At 40.1% G+C, this 21,005-nt stretch overlaps 1 protein-coding gene across 1 annotated transcript in view; it reads left to right on the top strand.

Moving 5' to 3' along the window:
- Nucleotides 1–21,005, top strand: part of MYO16 (myosin XVI) — a 435,081-nt gene that overhangs the window by 95,661 nt on the left and 318,415 nt on the right. The window contains exons 6-8 of the mRNA XM_035003781.1: nt 1,744–1,869; nt 14,758–14,833; nt 17,491–17,644. Of these exons, the coding sequence (XP_034859672.1) occupies nt 1,744–1,869; nt 14,758–14,833; nt 17,491–17,644 (356 nt within the window). The remainder of the gene's footprint in view (nt 1–1,743; nt 1,870–14,757; nt 14,834–17,490; nt 17,645–21,005) is intronic.

The raw sequence follows: 21,005 nt of genomic DNA, 5'->3' as shown, positions 1-21,005 counted from the left end.
AGGCTTGCTCATGGATTCCGAAGTTGATTGCCAGTACCATCAAGGTAGAGCCTCTGAGCTCTTAATATCTTACTACGATGAATTTTTAAAATTCTGTTATCTCTTGTAAGGAAGTGGAAATACTCAAAGCCAGGGGTTTTTGCCTTCGTTTTGAGATTGCCTGGGATTAAATTTGTCTGCCTCCAGAGATGTCACTGGGAACTCATGCTTTGGATAGCTTTTCTACCAAGTGAGCCAAGACTTTCCTTTTAGTCTTTTCCTTGAGAGCAGTGCCTGAGCTGGCAGGGCAGGAACTGGGCTGAGTTTGAAATGGGAGAACCCGATTTTTGCCCCGTGGAAAGCAAATCTGCTCATTAAGGAGTTCATCCTTAATGCAAGTGAACTTGACTTCGTTAGGATCAGGTGCTAACCAACAAATGGTCAGTGAAAACCTTCTCAGATCCAGATATTAGTGCTCACTGTTCACAGTAACCTTCGAATCACCTGATTATTCAAGTAATGTAGAATAAATTTAGGAGCAGTTGAAAGATTGGTTTTCCAGGAGATCAAGCGTATAATATTATATTTCTCTAAAATACTTGGGGTGGATATTTTATTCTTGGGACTGTTTGCTAGAATATTAATGAGGTAAATTTTATATATAACAAAGTACAGGAAGATTGATGTGAAACTTAATCTCTTAATGTTTATGCCTTAAATTGGATAAATGTATTTGTTCTTTTGGTGCAATTAAGTACGAGAAATAAGCATATAAATACATGCTGTACGTTAAAGAGCAAAATTAAGTCCAGAGGTAGAAAAGTAAATGTTTTTGCTAGATTTTATTAATATATCTGTATGTGTATTTAATAAGTCCTTTGACTTTACTGTACTTTTATCTTTGTGATAAAAAGAAGCTACAAAATTCCATGCTCCAAAACCAAGAAGAAATCATTGGTTCACTACTTTTATATTTTTTCTTTTGCCTTCGTTATAGTTTCTTGTTATTATGCTCATGAAATCAATCACATAGTTACTTAATAACCTAATTTAAATTGTGCATGATGACAGTTTACTTACAAATCAAGGCTGCTGCATTGGAAGCGGGAATTACCCCATCTGAAAAGTCTGAATCGTTCTCCAAACGCCGATCCCATCATCGTAGCTCCTAAGGCTTCATTCCTAAACTTCAGGTTGCATTCATAAACTAAACTGGGAGCATGTTCAAATGAGAGCTACATAATCATTTTAAGGTTTGTCAGGATCAACTCAGTCTTTCCAGTGTGCCTGCCCCTTTTTCCTGGTCCTAAGCATCGAGATGATCACATTTCCTATTGTCATATGTGTCCTCGAATCTCCTCCAGTCGCACCAAGTACAGGGCTAGAATTTCAGAGCCAGTCACTACACGTTTGACTTTTGGACAAGAAGTGGTAAAGCGTTCAATTATTGCATTTTGTATTTAGAAGTATTCAGATTACACTAAAGAAGAAAATAGGAATTATATGAAAAAGTGCACATTGTCAGGGTCAGAAGGAAAATAATAATTAAACCATAAGCCTTTGTTTAAAGAAGGATGATGTCCACTTATATCAAATAAATAAAACTGCATGTATGTTCTTTTTTTAAAGGTATTTTAGATTTTATTTTATATTATTTATTTTATATTATTTAGATTATATTTTAGTAGCTGTCTTCAAGCCACTGAATAAATTGTTTTGATGTCACTGCTTTAAGTTATATAACAAAATATTTCCTCACTGCAGTTGCATATGGCATGTGCAAGTGGCTACAAGGAGGTGGTGTCTCTTCTCCTGGAACATGGCGGGGACCTGAATATAGCAGATAATCAGTACTGGACCCCACTTCATTTGGCAGCAAAGTATGGCCAGGTAAAATGATCTCCTAAATTATTTTAAAAAATCATTCTATAAATAATGCATCATTTCATATTTAATTTTCAAATTTCAAATTGTGTACTAGTCAGCATGAAATTTGACTTTTAATGGCATCCTATTCATAAACAAGTATTTTCATGGTTGAACAAAAACATTGTCTTTTGGAAGGATACATAAAACACACAGTCCTCAGGATTCTGCATATCGTCAAAATTGTTGGAGAAATAAGATAAAATCATAAACACTTTTCATAGAATGGACTTATTATTTTCTTAACATTATGTAGTCCTTATAGTAGTTTAAAATTTTATGAATTGTTAATTCTGTTTGTTCTCTGAAGTTAGTAGAAGTAAAGCAGAATTCCATTTTATGTTTTAGTTTTTCACTATAAATTATATTTCATCTTGACAAATGAAGGTGAATAGCAAATTTTTTTTTCTCTGAATTGGTTTTTGGTCATAGCTAATACAACTTGAGTTAGTATTGCACAAATTACTTTCTCACCAGGTACCATTATATCATCAGGAAGAAGCAAACTGACTTTTAAATGATTTTATGTGGGTGAATGTGGCAGCAGTGTTCATAATAACTGATTAATTTTGAAATCTATTTATACAATTAATGTATTTTGTGTTGGAGAAAGCCGGAGTACTGTTTTGGAAGAGAATTCATTGTTAAGTAAATGTGGAGATTTAGGTTAAACTTGTTGCTTCTCAAACGTTGGTCTGGGGTAGCAGTCATGCCCCTTAGGTTCATAGTAAGTTAAGTCTCTTAGGTACTAACTGGTATGCAAAATATCCATCATAAAATCTGAGTACTGCAGGTGTTGAAATAATTGAAACCATTCACATTTCACACATTTTAGAAAAAGCACATTGCTTAGGGAAAGTCTTTCAAACTAATAAAAATATTGTTTGCTTTGACAACATTTCCTTTATGAAAAGTTTCATTCATTAATAAATATTTCTAACAGGCTCTTTATTAAGTACCCCAAACTGTGTGTTTAGCAAGTAAATGTTTGTGTAAGTAAATGGATGGGTTAAGGGGAAGAGGCTGCAGATAGCTGAAGTCATCAGTCCCAGGGGTCAGGGGTCCTCGGTCCCCCCAGTAGATCATAGGAGTATTGGAGGATCAATAATCTATGTACACCACGAGCACATTGGTTCTGCATTTCTAGCACCATAGCATACCAGAAGACGCTGGGTGAGAGGTTTTGTCTTTAGTAAAAAGTAGAGAAGCAAACACAGAAGCAAGTACTTCCTTGAATACAACCTGTTGACCTGTGCAGAGAAAATGGTGATCGGTGAATTATCAGAACATGCTCATTACAGTCAGTGCTCCCTTTGGAAGGAGCTAAATCGGCAAGTGAGTGAGAGCTTGGTAAAATGTGACAGAATGCCACTTACTTCAACTCAATTAATTAAGGCTTTCATTCTACCCATTTTTTCAATTTTTCTGATTGGACTTTCAGATTTCAGATTGGGTTCATTTTAAAGAATACCAAATTGGTTCCCTTTAACCACTTTCATAAGATAATGGGAGAATGGGACTAGATTTAACAAGTTTTTCTAAAGACATGCCTTGGGGGTTGCCTGGGTGGCTCAGTTGTTTAAGTGTCTGCCTTCAGGTCAGGTCATGATCTCAGGGTCCTGGGATTGAGCCCCATATTGGGCTCCCTGCTCACTGGGGAGTCTGCTTCTCCCTCTCCCTCTGTCCCTTCTCCTGCTTGTGCTCACTCTCTTGCACGCTCTGTCTCTCAAATAAATAAATAAAGTCTTTAAAAAAATAGACATGCCTTGGACTAAATATGTCACTATTGCTGTTATTAGACATTTAAATAATTTTTATCAGAAGCCAGTGTGTGGTTTTTGTTTTATTTGGTTGCAAGTCAGATGAAATATTTGGTATGAGTTGGTGTATTATATTTGTTATTGTGTTTTTTGGTTCTATGATTTCCATTTGTTTTTTATTGTAATTTCTGTGTCTTTGATGGGATTTCCTATTTTTTTCATTTGTTTCAAGAGGATTTGTAGTTGCTTATTGAAGCATTCTTATGAGCTCTGCTTTACCGTCATCATCAGACGATTCTGGCATGATTCATCTTGTTGTTGTCAGTTTATCATCTTTTCTCATTCAAGTTGTGATTTCCTGATCTTGGTATGACAAGTGATTTTTAATTGCATTTTTGGACACTTCAGCTATTATGTTAGGAGAATCTTGGTCCTGTATAAATCTTCTATTTTAGTCATCCTGTTTATGTTTGATATGCAGGGCCTAGTCTACTCCAGTGGGTTGTGGTTCCAGTAACAGTTTAACTTTCAGACCTTTGAGGTGTCATTTTGGTCCACTTGGCCTATCTGGTGTCCCTGGGGTCCTCACTGCTTCTTTTAGTGTCCCCAAAGGTGTGGAAGAAGAGGTTTTCCCAAGCCAGATTACCCCATGTCTCAGGGTGAGGTAGGGGGATTGCCACAAAAGACTTTAAGGGCTGGGAGCCCATTGGGTTATGCTCCCTCTTGCAGGTGCCCCCTCCCAGCTGCCCTTGCCTCTCATTGGGGAGGGGAGTCTCAGCTCAGTGGAAGAAGAGTGCTTGTCCTGGCACTTTGTGTTAGCAGATCGTGGTGCTGGACTCACCTGATGTTGTCTGAGGGACACAGCTGGAATGTGGGAGGGATACATCAACCCAGGCTATCTTCTGTCCCTAAGTTGGGCTGGGAAACACCGGGTATGGGCTAGCCTTCGATTGGGTGGGATTCCTGTCCATGGTTCCTTCCTTCTGCAGGTCCTGAGCCAGTTTACCTTCCTCCTTCCCTCTTCAGAGTTCTTCTTGGGTTTATTGTAGTTAACAGGGAGGATCGGAAAGAACCAGTCTAAGCTGGTATGTTTTAAAACAACTGCTCTGTTTCAAAAGAATTACTTCTGAAAGCCTCCTGAAGCTTAATAGAGAGTGATGGAAGGAAGTTCATTTATGGTTATTTTCACATGAAACCCATCTGTGGGCAGAAGAGAAATGAAGATGCTTTTATACTATTTCCATTGTGAAGTGTCTACTGGGATCTTTGACTCTGCCTGTTGAACATGTCTCGATGTGACTGATTCTTCCTAACTCATATTTTGAAAGAGCATCTAGACATTCTGTTCTGTGTCCTGAAAGCTGTACGATTAAGGCAGCAAGAATGAGTGGCTTTCAGAAATTATATCCCTCAGGCAATCAGATGGAGCTCCTGAGGCCAAGAGTTCTGTGTGAAAATAAGGAATTGACCTTTCAGGGGTCCACAGGAAACCCTACCCTGCAGAAATGGGAAGTTCTACCCGAGAGACTACATTTTTAAAGTGCCTGCAATTGAGCTTTATTATAGGATAAGTGTTAAAAAACAGGATTGGAGTCTGATAAAACTTGTATCAGGGAAAGAGACCTATTTGATAGAACCATGACACAAGACTAATGAATATATTAAACTAATAAAACAGGTTGGCTATGTGGTAAAAAAAAAAATGGCAGTTGGTTTTAGTAATGAAAGTAGATTTTTTTAAAAAGATTTTATTTATTCATTTTAGAGAGATCCCGCTCGTGCAAGTGGGGGGAGGGGCAGGGGCAGAGGGAGAAGCAGACTCCCCGCTGAGCAGGGAGCTCAATCCCAGGACCCCGAGATCATGACCTGAGCTGAAGGCAGACACTTAACCAACTGAGCAACCCAGGTGCCCCATGAAAGTAGATTTTTAACAATTTTAATTTACACAGTTACATTTAAGAAAAAAATAATGATTGGCATATATACGGAGCATGATACCTGCTGTGATGTACAGAACATAAGCCCAGTACGATGGCCACCTCCTTCCTAAAGCTTCCTGGAGATTCCCGTCACACACAAGTTACAGGATGCAGGAGTGGCTGATGAATAAGGCAGGAAGAATCCATGGATGGCAGTATGCTCAACCGATTACCTGCCATCTTTGAACAATTTTTCAAACTTTGGGCTTTCTGAACCTATATTTTCAACCTAGAGAAAGAGTTCTGAACTTACATGGGAAATGGGACCCAAAGCTACATTTAATTTGCAAGATGCAGAGTAATTAAGACTTAGGTTTTTGTAACTACTTCTCCAGTGTGCCAGTGATATTTCTAACACTCATCATTTATTAATGATAAGTGAATTAAGAAACGCTTTCCAATTGCTCCATTTATTCTTTCAAAACCAGCTGAAAAATATTTGACCCCAACTTTTAAAAAATGATGTGTATATTTTTTATTCTTTCTTGTGTTTCCCAGACACTTCCCTACACAAACATCTATATTTCATTCTGCCCAACCACGTGATGAAGCCAGGTTTGTTTTGAGGAACATGGCCTTCTCCCTGGCTCTGAACGACTGGCTGTGTGAACCTAACAAGCCTCACTAATTCTCCTTCCATAGAGTCTGGCCCTTCAATCAATGTGAACTGTCAACCTCTGTTTAAAGGGGGATTCTTACATAGCTCAGGAGATTCTGGGGAATGATGAAGGCAAGTGCGTGAGACGTGTGTTGAACATCACTTGGTGTGTGTTCTGGTCAATTGATCCAGTTGCTAGATTTGTACAGACAGATACCCGACACAAAGGTTTCCAGAAATGGCCATGTATAGTGTTCAAATGAGGCAGATTTAAAAACAAATGTCACCTTTATCCTCTGCTTCTCTAGAAAATGACTAGCCATTGTTCAGTATTTTCTAACTCCTTATACATTTTAGTACTGAGGATAGATCTGAAGATCACATGTGTCTTTTCTGTTTGCTCCATTAACCCTGTTCAGGTGGGGTCTCCACCAGAATGTAAGCTCTGAGCAGTGAGGACTGTTTGCTTGCCCTCTGTGCTCGGTGCCCAGCAGAGTAACCAGAGGAATTGGAAGGACAGATCGATCAACCAAGAACTCAAAGCGAAGCTCTAACACGCAGAGGCAGGGGGGAGCGGGGAGGCTTTCCTGTTAGAATATAGGACACCAAAACCAAAATACCGTTCTTCAATTCAGACTAAAAAGACAACTAAGAGATTTATGTTAATAGATTTTGAATAAATTGTATCTCAATTATTTTGTCAGGAAAATACCATATGATATATAGAATCATATTTAAAAATTATTCACCTGTAAAAATGCCATTTAGTATTCATTTTGGAAATAATAATTTAGAAATAGGTTTTATCTGAATGTCAAGTTATATGCATGGGAGATTATAACTCTCTGAAGAAATTTACTATAAATAAATTTATCTCAGTTTAGAAAAAAAAAGCTTTAGAAATGCTAACATTTTAAAAGACTAATGGCATTTGTGGAGACTTTCATAGCAATTTCACTTTCTTATAAATACCTTACAAATATAAATACCTTTATGGGGAAGGAAGTTTATAATTTATAACAGTTTTTTTATTGGCATTTATACTGGGTTGGCATATATATTTTAACACTTCCCTTTATAAATATGTTAACTTTCCATTGAAAAAAAGGAGATGCTTGTTCTTGTCTAAAACTGGGAACTGAATAATTTATGTGACTGATGCCTTTTGGTTTCACAGTTCTTTCATGAGTTGTACATAAAATAAAATTTGATTCTAGCCTGATACATATTTTTAGTGTTTCTAATGGGATTGGTCACACTACAACAAGATAGGAAAGTAACTTCACAAATGCTAAAACCTAAATACCCGTCCCTTCAAAAGTATTTTGTGTCACACCACCCACATATCTGATGTTTAAAGGAGTTGTTTGTATTCTCAAAAACATTTTTGCCCAAGTTCATAAGAACTGAGAAATCTTCAGAGGGTTTTTATTATTATTATTATTTCTTCTTTGCTTTGGGAAAACATAAAGACCCTCTCTGGTTTTCCTTCCACCCCTCTAGCACGCGGTGTTGGCAGGCTCAGCGCTCTGTGTGGGTTCCCTCTCTTCTCAGTGTTTACACGTCTTTAGGGAATCTCCACCCTGCAGCCTCCTGTCCCGGACATGCTCATGGCTCCCAAAGCGGCCTCTTGTTTCCCTCTCAGCTTGCAGACCCCTGAGGCCCACCGCCCAGTGGGTGATCTCTACCAGCCTGCCCTCCAGCTGCTCTCCTGTACAAAGGGAATGGTCAGCTCCTTTCTCAACCCCAATGTGCTGCCCTTTCTGTGTGTCATTTACTCACCACCACACTGGGCATCATCCTTCCTCTTATCCCTCCCTGATCTTCCAGTACCCAATAAACCCTGAGTCCATGGGCTTCCACCTACGAAGGGTGTGGGGCTCTGTGAGGTGTAACCCTGGCCCCCACCCCATCCAGCAGCATCCCCACCCGGGGATCCACTGGCCCGCCTGCCCCGCCCCCAGTCCCTCGCACATGTAAGCTTTGCCAGGCATCATCACAGCATCTCACACAACATCCTTTGCCCTGCGGGGGACAGGAAGCACGCACTCCATAGTGCAGTTTGCGAGCCCTGTGCGCCTGGACTTCCGCTTCCTTCTCCAGCTTCATTCCCCCGCCTCCCCCATCAGGCTGGCACGTATAGCCCTACTCAGCCGCTTCTGATTTCTGGACGAGGCCACCATGTGCCTCCTTTCCTGCTCCTTGCTCTTCCTGAAATTGTTAAGTGGTTCAGTCTTACTTACATGGAGGGCCACACGGAGATGCCACTTCAGTGGCCCCTCTCCCAGTTTCCCAAATTCCAGTGAGGACGCTCCCCCGTGCATCCGATGTGGCCCCTGTGTCTCCGCACCTCGTCCCTTACCACAGCGGGCTACAACTGCCCCTTCATTTGTCCGCACTGTCCTCCCATCTGTAACGACCAAGTGTGAAGACAATGAACGCCCTTTCTTATCAGCACAGGGTCCGACCCAGGACGCATAGTTCTGCTCTCGAACGAGGGGAGCCCATGTCTGCCCTAGAGCGGCAGGTGCCTGTTGGTCCAGCAGACTGTGGCGGCACCTGAGCCGCGAGCCCGCAAGCCCACACGTGCGCTGGCCAGTGGGAGGGATGGGTCCCTGGATACACACATCTGTCCCCGGCGCCCCGGAGAAACAGCATGTGGGCAGAGGGAGTCCAGCCGAGGGTGAGCAGCACCAGCAACACCTGTTAGGTAGTGTAAGGGGTCATCAAGGAGTCTGACCAGGAGGGGATGCAGGGGAAGGAGGCCATCCAGGAGTCTGACCAGGAGGGGATGCAGGGGAAGGAGGCCATCCAGGAGTCTGACCAGGAGGGGATGCAGGGGAAGGAGGCTGCCACCTGGGTGGGAGGAAGGACCGTCTCTGGAAGGACTGGCAGGTACTGGCGCGATTGGAGAGCCTGTGTTTTCAGGGATGGAGGCAGAACTCTTGTGTTTAATGTGAAATCACAGTTGGGCCACAAATAGGGATAATATTAACAATTTATTAGATGGTTTTGTATTTTACATCTGAAATCCTTCAGGGGTTTCTGAGTTGGAGGCATTTACGCGTTACAATGCAGAGCCTGCACCAGGGAGGCAGGATGTGCACCTTGTGTTCTGGGACCTTTAACACTTCAGTTTCTTGTTATTAGATCAAGTGAAACAGTCTCTTCTAGTGTCCCAACTAGAAACCAGCTACGTCCAAACACTCATTGCCATTGTTCAACTCTTTAAAGAGGTAATTTAAATGGCCATCGAGGAATTAATTTTGCTGAATTTATCCACACTGAAGGACAACTTTCCAAAGAATGAATAAAGTCCTTATCCAGTGAAACTTGTGTGGATTTATATTTCAGCTTAAGTACATTTTCGATTAGCCTGCAGGGTCTCTGTTTCCACACTCACCACCTGCCACACACACACACACACACACACACACACACACTGTCTCTCTCTCTCTCACTCATCTTATCCTCTGGAGCCTTTGGTGATCATAACGTTCTTGTACTAGTGATGAATTCTTACTGGGTTATGCACTCAACCTATTCGCATTTGAAGCAATTTACCTAAAGGTCTTTTGCGAGGGTAAAGCAAATGTTCCATGTCCCGGAGGAGAGTAAGTGGAATTAGCACGGGCCTGTTTCATTTAGTTCTGTGACGTGCCTCCCCGATTTCTGATTAGAAGCACATGGGGAAAACGGGCTCTAAAAAAAGAAAGGAGTTCCCCAAATGAGAGAAACGTCCTCCTTCCACACATGAATGCCTCTTTTTATGGGCCTGAAATAAAATGGAGTTGCTTTCATTGCTAAAGATTTTCATGTAGGAAACATTTTGCTTTTATTACTGAAATGCTTTCCGTGGTTCCAGTTGAAGCTGCGGAGAGGAGTGGTTTGCTGGGCGATGGGACACGTTTCTCTTTGGAGGCCTGGACACCCTGAATTGAATTTAGAAATGCAAAGGGATTGTTAGGCGTCTGTCTGACATTTTTGCAGAGATACGAAAGCATTTAGGTTTATTACTGTTCTTTCAAATTTGGGAAAACCAAAGGCAATCTTAGCTCATTTTTGGCTTTTTTTTTTCTTCTTCCTTTCCTTCCTTTGTCCTTCCCTCCCTCCGGCAGTCCATCTTTCTTTTCCTTCTTCTCTTTCATGTGGTTTAAACACAAGCACATCGCTCTCATCTTTAATATAAAACAAAACTCTTTTGGGCACCTGGGTGGCTCAGTCGTTAAGCGTCTGCCTTCGTTTCAGGTCATGGTCCCAGGATCCTGGGATCGAGCCCCGCATCGGGCTCCCTGCTCCGCGGGAAGCCTGATTCTCCCTCTCCCATTCCCCCTGCTTGTGTTCCTTCTCTCGCTGTGTCTCTCTCTGTCAAATAAATAAAATCTTAAAAAAAAAAAAAAACCTCCTTTACCTATTTTAATGTCCTGGGAATCTGCTCTATATATTTTATCTTTCAGATTTCAAGAGAATCTCTCTTGCTTTAGTAAACTCTCTATTTGGAAATAAAAATAAACTTCTGCATATAAGCACTGTAACATAATTTAAATGTTACTGATAGAATCCATGTTCTGCAAAACCAAATGCTGATTTTGAATGGGCTTTGGGAAAGGTAGCAATGAGTAGATTATTTAAAACCTAATTGATTTTTTAATGAAAATTCTAACAAGAACAATCATTGGTGGGTGGGGAGATGTCTTGGTGTGCCTGGATGCAAAGGGGAGAACCACAACACATGTTACAAAAGCAAAACCCAAGATTGGAAAAGCCAGTCTCGTTCTTATCAATATAATAAAGCAAGAAATAGAAACAAAGGACAAAGTTGGGAAAGGAGAAAGGAGGATAAGAATGCCAAAGGAATCAGCAAAATAATGGAAAGACTAGACCCATTAAGTGCATTTATCAAGTTGTTTATGGTGGCATTAAAAACTTAAAATATATAACAATATATTTCACAAAATATTTTAATATTTCTACACTGAAAACTATGGTACACCACAGTGAGGGAGTAAAGAAGACCCAAATAAATGGAGGAGTAAGCCATAATCATGTGTTTTGACAGTGAATATTTTTAAGATATTTGTGGAAGGCTGAATAGTGGCCCCCAGAGATGTCCACACCCTAAACCTCAAAACCTGTCAATATGTTTGTTCACTGAAAAGGCAAAAGAACTTTGCAATTGCGATTAGTTACAGATTTTGAGATGGGAAGAGTTTCCTGGATTACCCAGGTGGGCCCAGTCTCATCACATGGGTCTTTTTTTTTTTTTTTAAGATTTTATTTATTTATTTGAGAGAGAGAGAATGAGAGACAGAGAGCATGAGAGGGAGGAGGGTCAGAGGGAGAAGCAGACTCCCCGCTGAGCAGGGAGCCCGATGCGGGACTCGATCCCAGGACTCCAGGATCATGACCTGAGCCGAAGGCAGTCGCTTAACCAACTGAGCCACCCAGGTGCCCCACATGGGTCTTTAAAAGCAGAGAACCATTCCTGGCTCAGGGTCCTCCTGCAGTGTGGCTATGCAAAAATGGGCAGACACCTGCAACATTGTTGTCTTGAAGATGAGGGAAGGGGCCACAAGCCAAGGAGCGTGAGTTGCCTCTAGAAGCTGGAAAAGGCAAGGACCACATTTGCCCTGAGAGCCAAAGGAAACACAGCGGTGCTGACACCCTGATTTTAACCCAGTGAGACCTGTGTCAGACTGCTGACCTACAGAATTGTAAGATAATATTTTTTTTTCATTTAAACCACTAAATTCGTGATATTTTAAAAAAACCGTATAAAATTAATATGGTATTCGTTTAGAGCAATTCCAATCAAAATCTTAAACCCTTTTTTTTTTCAGAAATTGAAAAGTTCATTCTAAATTTTTTTTTTTTATTTGACAGAGAGAGACACAGCGAGAGAGGGAACACAAGCAGGGGGAGTGGGGGAGGGAGAAGCAGGCTTCCCGCGGAGCAGGGAGCCTGATGCGGGGCTCGATCCCAGGACCCTAGGATCATGACCTGAGCCGAAGGCAGACGCTCAACCGACTGAGCCACCCTGCTGTCTCCATTCTAAAATTTATATGGAGACACAAAATACCTAAATAGACAAAATCATCTTAAAAAAAAATAAGAAAATTACAGGCTTTTTTCAAGACTTACTATAAGTCTTTCACTTATAAGATTTCAATACTGGCTATAAGCTACACTAATCAAAGTAGTTAGGAAATGCCGTAAGGATAGACAAATAGATCAGTGAAACACACAGGAACATATATAGTCGATGACTTTTCTACAAAGGTACCAAAACAATTCAGTAAGAGAAAAAAGGTCTTTTTAAGAAATATTGCTGAAAAATGAATGGGTGATGGACCAACATAAATTTGAGCTTTCCTCTGTCATTTGCGAAAACTCACTTGAGATGGGCCACAAATATAAAAGTTAAAATTATAAAACCTTTAGGAGAAAATATAGTATGGTATTGTCATGGCCTTTGAGTGGGCAAAGAGTTATTTTGAACATAAAGAGTGCTGAGCACTTGAGAAAAAAATACAGATGTTACACTTTCACAAAAGCAAAACAAAGTTAAAATACTCTTCAGGTCTTAAAAAGACATTTTCAAGAATATGAATAGGCAAGTCATAGAACAGGAGGAAATATTTGTAATACACATACCTGACAAATGTATCTAGAACATATAAGAGCATAGATCACTAAAATAGAGATAAACACTCCAGTAATAAATGGGCAAAGAAGTCTTGAACAGACACTTCACCAAAGAAAGTCTAGGAGGGGCCACTAAACACATGGGAAGGTGTTCAGTATCCTTTGTCATCATGGAAATAAGTTAAAGTAGACTGAAATATTACTTCATTTCCAGTGTGATAGCTAAATTTTTAAATATAACAATATCAAATGTTGGAGGGAATGTGAATCTAGTGATCTGTAAATGCACAATAACAAAATTATTAAATAGAATGTGGAGCAACAGGAACTCTTGTTGGGTATGGGGGTGGACATTTGAGCTCTTTGGAAAACAGTTGGAGCTATCTAAGCCACCTTGATGATGTCCAAACCTTTATCCCAGCAATTTCAGTCCTATGTGCATCTGTCCTGAAGAGAGACCCTTGCTCACGTGCACCAAGAAAGATAAATGAGAATATTTGTAGCAACGTTATTTGTAAAAATAAATGACTGCAAATGGCTTGAATGTCCAGTGAGGAAGGCAGGTTAATTGTGATATATTTGTATGGTGCAGTTATGTGCGGCCGAGAGAATGAATAAATCTTGTTTCGATCCATCACCTTTGAGGATTCTCAAGAATGCAGTCATGAAAGCAAGGCATCAGTGAATATACACACTAGGATTTCATTTCTCTAAATGTCACAAACAGATAAAGCTGAGCAATATGTTGTTTGGGGGGTACTTCTGTACATAAGGGTTAAACATATAAAGAAATCATAGCCCAAAATAGCCCAAACTTCATGAGAGTGGTCAACTCTGGGAAATAGGGAGAGGGATAATTTTGGGAAGAAACACAGAAAGATATCATGAATGACCTATTTTAAAAAGTTGGGGGGAGCCTGGTTCGCTCAGTCGGTTGAGTGTCTGACTTTTGGTTTCTGCTCAGGTCATGATCTCAGGGTCGTGAGACTGAGTCCCACGTTGGGCTCTGCACTCAGTGGCGAGTCTGCTTGAGATTCCCTCTCTCCCTTTCCTTCTTCTCTTTCCCTCCATGCTCTCCCTCTCTAAAATAAATAACTCTTTTAAAAAAAGTTGGATAGGGTGCCTGGGTGGCTCAGTTGGTTAAGCGACTGCCTTCGGCTCAGGTCATGATCCTGGAGTCCCAGGATCGAGTCCCACATCAGGCTCCCTGCTCGGCGGGGAGTCTGCTCCCTCTGATCCTCCCCCCTCTCATGCTCTCTCTCTCTCTCATTCTCTCTCTCTCTCAAATAAATAAATAAAATAGTAAAAAAAAAAGTTGGATACACTGAAAATTATTTCATTACTTCTCTTTCAATGACTTATGCATATATATATATATATATATACTCTTTGAATTTATATTTTATAATAAGATTTAAAGAATATATTAATCTCTCATCAAGTTGCTTTCTTTTTTTATAGCTCGAGTTACATTTAAGTTTTCCTAACTCCCCTGTGACTTTAGTTCATATTGTCTGTGGGGCTGCAGTGATTGGACAGGACCAGTGAGATGTTAATGAGTCGCTCAATTAAAACAAAACATATAACATGTAATTCCTCCCACAAGATGCCCTAAAATAAACCTGAAAGGCGTTAAGTAAGCCTTTTCAAATCCCCAGCAATTTATTCTTCATTTGATAAGAAATTTTTGGTTTGAATGTCTGTTATCTTTTCAAAAGGAACTGGGAAAACTGGAAGCGGAGAGAGTAAGAAACGTTTAGGGTGGGATATGCTCATGCCTTCTCCCTCCAGCAGGCTGGAAGCGCCCTGGAGACCACCCCTGTGTACCACTCCCTGATGAATCTTATTTCAGTGAACTTTACTGTTTCAGACAAACCTGGTGAAGCTTCTTCTGATGCATCAGGCAAATCCAAACCTTCTGAACTGCAATGAAGAGAAGCCCTCAGGTAGGTTGTGAATATCCTGGGACCATGGAGCGGTTACTGACTCCTTCCTGTCCTACCAGAACTTGTTCATCCATCATTAACATGGCTGCCGAGCGAGTCAGCCTCCCCTGAGAAGCTCTGCGCAGATGCTCCGTTCGGGCACTCTTCCCAAACTCCCATGCCCACCTCCTGCACAAGATGGCATTACAGGGTGGTTCTGATCACTGGGGGCCCTTGTACTTCCCTGAAATTTGCTTTTGAGGTTTTCAACTTCCTGCACAGTGATTCCTTCAATGTCACTTACTTTCAAATATATTTTTGCTGTTATTTAATTGGTTTCTTACCATTTCAAATTCATACTTGTTCATCAGGGTAATTTTAAATAATAATCTTTTTTTTTCCCCCAGCACAGATAGGTATACTGCAAGGAATCGAGACTTACATCCTCAAGCTAATTTAAAGTTTTCAAAATCTTAATTTAATGTTACAATTTTTGATAAGTATCTTTTGAACATTTCTAGAGTTCTTTTTACCACTGTTCTTTAATAATATTCATCTGCTAATTTAAGAACATGGATGTTGCATTCATTTTCTAGCTTTTATAATTTGACAACAAATTTACTCATAAGTTTTTTGTTTATTAAAAATAAAAATTCTAACAGAAAAGTGTAGCATAGGTAAAAAAAATAATATGAAAATCTTGAAGGTAATAATTGAGCTAAATAACTTAATTCTACTTATTCTTGTTACCATACCTCTAATAACCTAAAAGCACTTTAGGCCTGAGATTTCTCATTGGATGTACTTACAGGAATATGATTACATGATAAACCTCCAGCTTAAGACAGGATGAGAGATTTGCTCTATTATTTTATTGGAGTTAAATATTGTTTAATGTTTATTCATCTTACCTGCTAAAATAAACTGAAGATTTAACAAATGAAGCTCTAAGATAGTGTTATAGTATCAAACTTTGGAATCAGGCTAATGTTAATGATAGTGTCGTAACCTTAGTATTAATGACAAAAGCGTGTCTAGTGACAAATATTAAAAGAGCAAATAGAAATTTGTGGGCTTTTTCTATTTGTTTAATGTATTTATTGTGAAATATGTCACATCCTCTGTTTACTGTAGTTCTAACAGATCACATTTGTCAAGTTCATATCCCTGGCTTCTTTCCCAGAGAAGAGAATATACAATTGACCCTTGACCACATGGACTCCCATGTGTCACACTTACACCTTTAAGGTCTAGTGTGTTAGACCTAAATGTGCCAAAATGGACACCCAAGGCAACCCACAGTCCTAGAGCCCAGGACGTGACTAAATGTCTGGTCTAGCCTCAGCCCTGTCCACCTCAGGATAGGATGGCTGTCTTAGACAATTTGCCTGTGTTGGCCATGCCTAGTCTACCATCAGTGTAACCCATTTTCCATGCCTTGTTGGTCAAGAGAGACACAGTGATGGGCTGATAGAGGACTCTCAATAATTACTTGTTGATTGAAGGAAAATACTTCTTTCACACACAAGGGAACAAAGAGCTATAATGCAGTGAGAGTTTCGAGTAAATGCAGGAGGTACCAACATCTAATCCAGCAGCAAGAAAAATGAACCACATAACATAATAGCACAGAGAACAGGAAAGTAGACACCCATATTATGACCAAGCAAATGAAAATTGTCATCAGTATTCTATTCTTGCTATTTTGTGTTCCTTGAATTTGGAGTAGATACAGAAAAAATTATCTGGGGGACAAAAGCAGTTTGGGGTGTAGTTGTTAGGTGAGACAGAAATAATCACCCAAGGTGAGGAAGCCAAGCTGCCTCCTCCTATTTACTGGATATGATTTAACCTAGAGCAAATGGTGATCAAATCTTGGCATAAACATCTTCTTGTGGTGGCTGAATTAACTCATCCAGCCCATCAAGCCTCATAACTCGAATTTGTAGACACAGGTGGTCATGTACTTTAGTCAGGAGGATTGAAAAGGAGCAGTTTTGTCCATTAGGTTCCTAATTGTTATTATTGTGAATTTTTCTTCAGGATCTTTTGACTTCCAGTTTCAATTGTTAGTAAGTGTTAATTTGATTAATGCACATCTGTCTATATTGCTGCCCAAGTATATTCAGATGTTACTGTTAACACGTATTGTATAAGGGAATATAATTGTATTTCAGATTGGAAAAACAGATCACAGAGGCTAGACTCACTGTTTTCATAATGCAACTATTTATTTGTACATCTACAAATAGATGCTTGTAGAATACCTACTACAAGTTTTATAGTAACCCAGTCTTTGGGAATGTGTAACTATTTTCATCAATTTGATTCTTATTCATCAAGATGAAGGAAGAGTCGCACTGAGAATAAAATGACATCAAGTTCTTTCAAGCTTAGCTTCTCCGTGATTTTACATTTTATACATCACCACTCGGGGAATATTATTTTTATATTTTTTCATTTCATTTGTAATTAAATATGCCACAGATACAAAACACAGGCGTCTTTTAAAATGGCAGTACTGCAGTTTTATTGCCACCTTAAACTTGTAGTGTTTTTCATTTTGCTCTAGGTGTTGATGAGTTTTCATGTTTTAAGCACACCAGAATCATTGAAAGGGAACAGTTTTCTGTGATCTCAGCATCCGCTTTTTCTGATGTTTGTATTGTTTCTTGTAGATATCGCTGCATCTGAGTTTATTGAGGAAATGCTGTTGAAAGCCGAAGTTGCCTGGGAAGAAAGGGTAAAAGAGCATTTATCTCTTCCTGCATTGGCCTCTGAGGAGCCCTATGAAGAGATCCTCCATGACGTCCCACCTCTCTCCAGCAAGCTGTAAGTGCCTTCACCGTAGAGTGCTAGCATCGTAGATCTTGCTCATGGAAGAGTTGATTATTTTCTCTGCCATCCCTGCCGACCATTTTATAGTCAGTATTAAGATGGACTCATAACTAAATTGAAGCTGAATGTTAACATCTTTACCAAAAAATACTCCTTGACAATGATGAGTTTAGCCTAATTTTCTGAAAAATCCTCTGATTCTTTTAAACATTATTATTTTATTTAGTTATTAGATCAAGTTTGTCACCATGAGACCGAAGATGATATTTTAAACGTACTCCACGTTTTTAGCTAAACTGATTTGTAGGATTCCCAGTGACTATGGTAATGGCTAAATTCCTCAAGTAGGAAATATAAATATTCACTTTTTTCTCTCTAAAGTACAAAACTTAATGATTTCTGGTTGTCTAAAATATCTCCTAAATACCGATACATACTACAACAAAGATGAACCTCAAAAACGTTATGCCGGGCGAGTGAAACCAGGCACCAGAGGCCACATATCGTATGATCCCATTTGCATGAGGTGTGGAGAATGGGCAAATCCATAGAAACAGAAAGGATATTAGTGGTTGCCAGGAGTGGGGACAGGGGGCAATGGGGAATGACTCTTACTGGATACGGGGTTTCTTTTGGGGATAATGGAAGTGTTCTAGAAGTAAATGTGATGCTTACGCAAATTTGTGAATATGCTAAAAAAAACCCACTGGATTGTAAACTTTAAAAGTGTGAATTTTGTGCTATGTGGATCCTATCTCAACAAAAGAAGGAGATACGCAAAAAATATTTCAGGTTGAAAACAACATTTTTAACATGCCGTTCTTTTTTTTAAGATTTATTTATTTATTTTAGAGAGAGGGAGCGGGAGCAGAGGGGAGAGGGAGAGGGAGAGACACTCAAGCAGATTCCATGACGAACTGGGAGCCTGAGGCAGGGCTCGATCTCAGGACCCTGAGCTCATGACCTCAGCCGAAACCAAGAGTGGGTCATTCAACCGACTGAGCCAGCCAGGTGCCCCTAACACATTGTTCTTTTGATAGAGAACATATATGAAATGAATCAGAGCTTTGGCAGAATTAACAGAAAACATACACGTGTTTCTTTCACAGATCTCTTGTGTATCATTTACAAAGCAGCATTTCTTCACACACCAGTTGCTGGAGTCAGTGGTTTAGCCCTGGTGTTCAGGAAGGTTTGGTTCTGTCTCTCTCCTCACCTCAGCACTGCTGAGTTTTCCCCAAACCATTTCTATCTTTTCCCTCCATTAAAATAAGCAAATGCTATTGTTCTGTGAAAATCCAAGTTGCCCTGGTTTAAACCAAGCGCCTTCTTGAATGGTTTGATAACCTGAATTTTTAAATGTGAAGCCTGCCCTTCAGCTCTTTGTAGAGGTTCCTCAGCTTTAGGAAGGTGAAGAAGGAATTAGAACAAAATAAAACTCCTGGAAGAAGGGGAAAGAGCAAGTAGGCCTTGCCACGTTGGCCAGTTTTTCTCAGCTCCAGGTAGGAGCAAGCATTCCCATGAAGCTCGCTGCTTCTTTCATCTCATTACTTTGCCCAAAGATGGATAGTGTGTATTCATCGGTATGAGAAGCATACGATTAGAAAGAACTTATTCAGCCTTCTCTTCTTCTCCATGTGATCTGTGTTTATCTTCAGAAAGTCTCTTTTCCCAGCTTTTATCAGCAGCCCTCTTTCTGAGGACTTAACCCGCATTACCTCATCTGAATTATTATCGCCGATCTTTCAATTTTCAATCCAACTTCCTATTCCTTTGCGTTCTACAGTTAATGCACTCCTTTTACATTTTCCTAGGATATATTTTGCTAAATTTTTGAGAAATAGTTGAGTGGTTTCTGATACCTCAGCATACAAGTCAAATTCCCTTTCCAGATCAACTCCTGTTGATTGTCTTGAGAGGCTTTGTGTGCGGAATCATGAGTTAGTGAAGATAAGAATGTCACTCCCGCTCTACTCCACTGTTAACAGCCACCCTGTCTTTGGTTAAACATTTAATCACGAGGAAATTCCTGTATTATTGAATTATTTCGTATTCCATGTTTCTAAGATATCTTCTATTAAGTGAACAATTTTAAGGGGTCTATTTGTTGCCTCACTTTCAAGTTCGTGAGCAGGTTAGACTTAACTCCAGAGCCCTCCCAGCAACAGTCTTTCCTGTCTGTAAAGCTTTCAGGCTTCCTCTGTCTGCTTTAAATTTGCAACAGCTGTTGTCGTACTTGACTGCCATTCCCCTTCTGTTCTTTCTTGACTTCTGGCCTCCTCCCCGTGCTGTCTCTCGTGTCCTGACTTGGATCTCAGTGTCGTGCATGCCGTGACTGCCATGAACGAGACAGCTGTGGTGGCATGCACCCTGTGGTATTGGAATGTGGAAATGCCCGCCCAGGGTCTGTCATCCCTGGAATGTTTGATGTGTGCCAACGTTTGCTATGAGTACTCTATTTCACGGGGTCCTGGAGTGGGAATCCACAGCGATTCCACCTAGTACCTGGCGGGGTGGAGTCGTTCGCTGAACAGTTGTGGGTGTTCAGCAATTCATGACAACAGCTGACGGTTCCTGTGTGGCGACCAGACTTTAGGATTTGTGCAGAGTGTTTGTGTGGGCCATTGCCTTTAATCCGCAGAACAACACAAGTATGCTCTTTCTTTCATTTTTTGTTGTTGTTAATTTTTTAATTTGAATATTGTTGATGCACAATGTTACATTAGTTCCAGGTGTACAACATAGTGATTGAACATCACTATATGCCGAGCTCACCACAAGTGTAGTCACTGTGCATCACCAGACAACGCCATTACAGTATCATCCACTGTATTCCTTTTGCCGTATCATATCCCCATGATGTTTCTCTTTATTTATTATTTTTTTCAGGTTCGATATATTGACACACACAACACAAATATTTCTTTTTAAAATTTTTTATTTAAATCCCGTTTTGCTAACATACAGTGTATTATTAGTTTCAGCGGTAACACAAACACTTTCTGTTCTATCCCCATGTTATCCATCCCCGTCTGAGACTCAGAACTCAAGTAACTGGACTCATGTCACGCACATGTACCCACTCTCCCATTGTTTCAGCAAGGAGATTGGATTTTTCCGTCTAGCTCCTTAGAATTTTTATTTGCAATTCGAAAACTTCTAATTTGGCTTGAAAGAGGAAATTGCAAATCTGAGTTTCCCTGTTATGGTCAGTCAACTTTAGGCGTGGAGTGTTGTCAAGGTAGCATAAGTGTTTCTTCGTATGACAACTTACAGAGATAGTCTATAATTAGGAAGACATTTCCCATCTGCAGAAATGAGAAGCATGAAGGCTCCTCACTGATCTGCTTTTAAG

Source organism: Mirounga leonina, unplaced genomic scaffold, assembly GCF_011800145.1.
Source record: "Mirounga leonina isolate KUSES-001 unplaced genomic scaffold, KU_Mleo_1.0 Mir_127, whole genome shotgun sequence".
In the NCBI taxonomy this organism is placed as follows: domain Eukaryota; kingdom Metazoa; phylum Chordata; class Mammalia; order Carnivora; family Phocidae; genus Mirounga; species Mirounga leonina.
Note: the sequence above shows the minus strand (reverse complement) of the source record. Positions and strands in the feature narration are given on the sequence as shown.